Below are 4,301 nucleotides of genomic sequence, written 5' to 3'. Positions count from 1 at the left end.
AGTAACGGGTCAATATCGGTATCGGTCAATATCGGTATCGGACATTTCTCAAAGTTGTAATATCGGTATCGTATCGGAAGTGAAAAAGTGGTATCGGGACATCCCTACTGAAAAGACTTGCATTGTTGGCGAGTCTCAAACCATGAGTCCAAGTCAAGTCTCAAGTCTTTAGGATCCAAGTCTTAGTAAGTCTCTAGTAGTAGGGTCTAAGTCCGAGACACGAGTCCCCATCTCTGTTCCATTCCAATAAGACAATATTTTAAAAMAACAACATTAAAAAAAACATGTTACAATAAACCACACAAAAATTCAAACAGTTAACAAATGGAGAGCCTAACAGGTCATATTTTAACCTCTATAGTCTATATAATAAAACACYACAAAAGAGAAATAGAAGTTTAAATACAGAGAAATTTGTAAGATATKTGTTTTGAGACCAAATGTCTCTGAATATGCATAAAAACATTTTCCATGCAGGGATGGAACAGATTATTTCTACAATTACTGTTTTTAGAGACTGCGGTGCATATTTAACTTATTTATTAACATCATCGTATCATACATTCCTAAGTGCAAAAAGTGTTTATTAAAAACACCGCGTGACTCGTTTTTAAACAGTATAAATAAAATAAACCGTGTTCAGAGACAGACTTACTGCACGGATCCATTGCTGGGTTTCCTCCCCAGTTTGGCCAGGCGCCTCTTGGGAGAGCGGATGAGCAAACCCACAGGGAAGTTTAGGGTTTGTTTATTTACGTGGCTGCTTCTCTCCTCCGAAATCATCCTCGTTTGTCTGCTTAATTCTAGGCTTTTTACAAAAACACACCGACAGGACCGAGGCTCAGGCTGAAGTGAGCAGAAGGTAGCATTTCTCTGCGGCTTGCTAGCTGAAGTTAGGAGATGAGAACTTCAAACGCAAAAGTCAAAAATACAAACGGAAGTTAATGTTTTGTACAAACAGGAGACAGAAGGGCGCTCTTAACCTCCCGTTAGTCCGTTTTTGAGTGAAGGTTTCTGGGAATACAGTGAAGCTCCAGTCCGGTTCATGATGAGTCCCGTTAGATCCGTTAAAGAGCGCAGAGCGGACTGAGCTCTGAAACAACCTGTTGCTGTCTGAGCGCGAGCTGAGCTCTCCCCGTCCCCGTGACGTCGCACGCACGAGGCGGGGCAAATCACTCACATTTTTTACAGTCACATTATACGGTGGTCACAGTATACGGTGTAACACCGGTGGTTTACTCTGAGATCTGAAAGAGCTACTGTTAACCAGAACCTGAAACTGAAACTAAATTTGTGCATCACGAGCACCACCTAGTGGCAGAAAACTGTGCTYCAGCTGTGCTGGAGGAACAGTCAGTAATTTTTAGTAGTTTTTTTTTTTTAATTGATTTATTAGCAATGCATGTGCACGGAATTTGTGATTTGCAAAAACTTGCATTTGTGAATAATTTTTAACTTAAAATTATCCGTAGCTGTGAATGTTTGTCTCTGTGCGTCCCTGATGGTTCATAGAGACGCTGAAGCGGCAGACAACCACTTTTGGCACAACACCACCAAACCAAACACGGAAGGAACGATTCTGAGCAGAGACTTCCGGTGTTACAGTTACCATGGAGACACGCTGAGCGTGAAGTCGTGTTTTTGATATGTTCACTTATTCTCCCTAAGCAGAAATGTCGCAAAGGTAACTTTAATTTTTTTAACTTGTAATGTTGCTTTGTTGAAGTTAGTTTATTAGTTATGCTACWTTAGCAACAAATTATTTGATTTATCTGGAAACAATACTGACTGAGCAGTGTCAGTATCTTCTGCTACCTTTCATTTAATTTATATTTGTATTTTTGTTGTTGAATTTATGTTGTTTTTTTAAAGCATTAAAAAAGGAACAAAATAATTTAAAAAGATGACAGAGTGTAATGCAACCTGCCACACGAAATTTATGTCAAACCCAGATTTAAATACACAGATATTTATTGAACTGTTTAACGGCTGTACATAAATGTCTATATTGTACATACATGTTATATTCATCTTCAATTCATACCTGCAGTATTACAGTACACTGTGCACCTTACTACTTACACTTTACTACTCTGCACTAATGGTTAGATGCCAAACTACATTTCATTGTTGAAGTACTTCTTTCTGTGTTTAATGACGATAATGCGGTGGCCAGTATTGTCAGCCTTGCCCTCAGTTTGTTTGTATGTTTTCACTGTTGTACAGTGTTGAATAAAGTACCACAAAGTGATACTTGAGTAAAAGTACAAGTATCTTACCAAAATTATACTTTGGTATAAATTAAAGTCTCCTTTAGGAATATTACTTGAGTAAAAGTCTTAAAGTATCAGATATTTTTGTACATATCAAAAGTAAATTTCTGCTATAAAATTTACTTAAAAGTAAAAATAAGCACAATTTATGGGAGGTGGCAACAGTTTTATTATGGAATATCAATATGGGATAAAATTTTCACATCAGTGTAAAAACTAGTAACAACTTTCTACTTCTTGTCTTTTAAAAAAATATAAGGAGTAAAAAGTAGGATGAAAAATAATTACTCAAGTAAAGTACAGATACCCAAAAGTTCTACTTAAGTACACTAACAAAGTATTTGTACTTGGTTACTTTACAACTCTACTGTTGTAGGTACTACAACCAGATGTGGGCAGACGCCCAGCACGAGCTGAGTGATCTCTTGGCAGAAGAACTACCCGCTGAGCCCCTATCCCCTCAGAAAGACAGGGTGGTCTTTGTCCAGAGAGTGGCCACGCTTTATGTGCGTTACATCCAGATCTGCAGGAAACTGGTGGAGGTCCATGACCTGTTGCTCCACCCCCAGAAGAGACGGGTTGTTCGGGCATCTCTTGATGCTGTGATGGGCAGGGTGCTGGAGCTGAAGAATGAAATGGTTGAAAAGGAGTTTTCAGAGTACCATTATATGGACGATATCCTTTACGCCCTGAAACTCACACCTGTAAGTTTTAGCTTTTGAAAACATGAAATATGAATACGGCTGTGCTGACTTACTGTGTTTAAACTCAAGAAGTGTTTTCTTTATTTATTGTGCTTTAGGCAAAACTTGAAATCCCCATCCCTCACTACTTTCTTAACGATGTCAGCAAAACAGCCCAAGACAGAAAAGGGATGCTGATGGATATCTTTAAAATGATGGAGGCTATTAAAAGCCTTGATGTGAGTTCAAATTGATCTACTTGTGTGCTTTTGTCTGGAGATTTACCCATCTCATTTTGTTGAATATGAAAACTTTTAACAATCAACTGGTTGACAAAAGTAATCCACTTTGTTTGAAATCAAGACCTATAGTCCAAAATAAGGCTGCTCACTCAGTGTTAAGATATTTCATGCAAGCATTATAGATATGCACCATATTTTACTGTGGCCATTATTGAAGGTCAGGGTGCAGTGTAATTTATTTATATTTATAAACAAAGTTATACTAACCGGGAGACCTGAATCAGTGTATGAAAAGCTTGTTTACTCAGATCAGATGTATAATTATGTTACTAGATACTCTTGTGAAACAAAATTAATTGTAAATAAGTCAAACTTGTTACAAAAATCAGTAGTCTGTAGAGCTATTCAGGAATGGAATAAATTACCTAAAAACATTAGATATTTAAAAAGCACATTTTCTTTTTAAATAACACTGAAATCTTATTTGTATTAAATCTTATTTTCTCATTATTATTGTTATTATTATTATTTTTTTTTGTTTTGTTTTTAACTAGGCTTGTGTTGGTAATTTTGTAAAACGTGGAAGTGTATATTTTATGTCACAGTTTTATGTGTTGTATAAATACTGTTGTGTTATATCAGTTGGACCCCAGGAAGATTAGTAACCTTGGTGGAACCTAATGGGGATCCTAATCAATAAATCGAATAAATCAAAAGACTTATTGTCTGGAGGTAACCATCGAGTTCTTTGTTCTGTCATTTGTTGTTTTAGTCAGTGACGCTCGAGGAAATGACTCAAGAAGAGGCCATAAAAATCATTCAGAGCGCAGAGAGGGCACGACAAGGACGTCTGAGAGCAAAATTACTTCAGGAAATCTCAAGGTCCAAGAGGAAGGATGCTGAAACAGCTGACACCATCTCTGCAGCCATCTGCATCCAGAAGGTGCAACGTCTTAGCATTACACCTTTTTTTAAAATAAATATGTTGTTTAAAAAGGGACAGTGCACAGCTCAAACATAAAGATCACCATTTGATTGGCTGTTGTTGGACTTTAGCATAAGCTAATGTGCATGTGGTAAACGGTAACTGGACTGTACTTATA

General features: G+C 37.2%; 2 protein-coding genes across 2 annotated transcripts in view; one reads left to right on the top strand and one right to left on the bottom strand.

The window, feature by feature from the left end:
• The window catches only part of radil2a (Ras association and DIL domains 2a), a 37,228-nt gene extending 36,058 nt beyond the window's left edge, over window positions 1-1,170 (bottom strand). Inside the window, exon 1 of the mRNA XM_014010311.1 lies at window positions 656-1,170. Within this exon, the coding sequence (XP_013865765.1) occupies window positions 656-783 (128 nt within the window). The 5' untranslated portion in view covers window positions 784-1,170. The remainder of the gene's footprint in view (window positions 1-655) is intronic.
• Window positions 1,171-1,619: 449 nt separating this feature from the next.
• Window positions 1,620-4,301, top strand: part of zgc:153738 (IQ and AAA domain-containing protein 1) — a gene marked incomplete in the record, with an annotated part of 11,943 nt that continues 9,261 nt past the window's right edge. Inside the window, 4 exon segments of the mRNA XM_014010310.1 lie at window positions 1,620-1,684; window positions 2,650-2,977; window positions 3,076-3,195; window positions 3,971-4,141. Of these exon segments, the coding sequence (XP_013865764.1) occupies window positions 1,674-1,684; window positions 2,650-2,977; window positions 3,076-3,195; window positions 3,971-4,141 (630 nt within the window).

This window comes from Austrofundulus limnaeus, unplaced genomic scaffold, assembly GCF_001266775.1.
Source record: "Austrofundulus limnaeus strain Quisiro unplaced genomic scaffold, Austrofundulus_limnaeus-1.0 Scaffold67, whole genome shotgun sequence".
Classification (NCBI taxonomy): Eukaryota; Metazoa; Chordata; class Actinopteri; order Cyprinodontiformes; family Rivulidae; genus Austrofundulus; species Austrofundulus limnaeus.
Note: the sequence above shows the minus strand (reverse complement) of the source record. Positions and strands in the feature narration are given on the sequence as shown.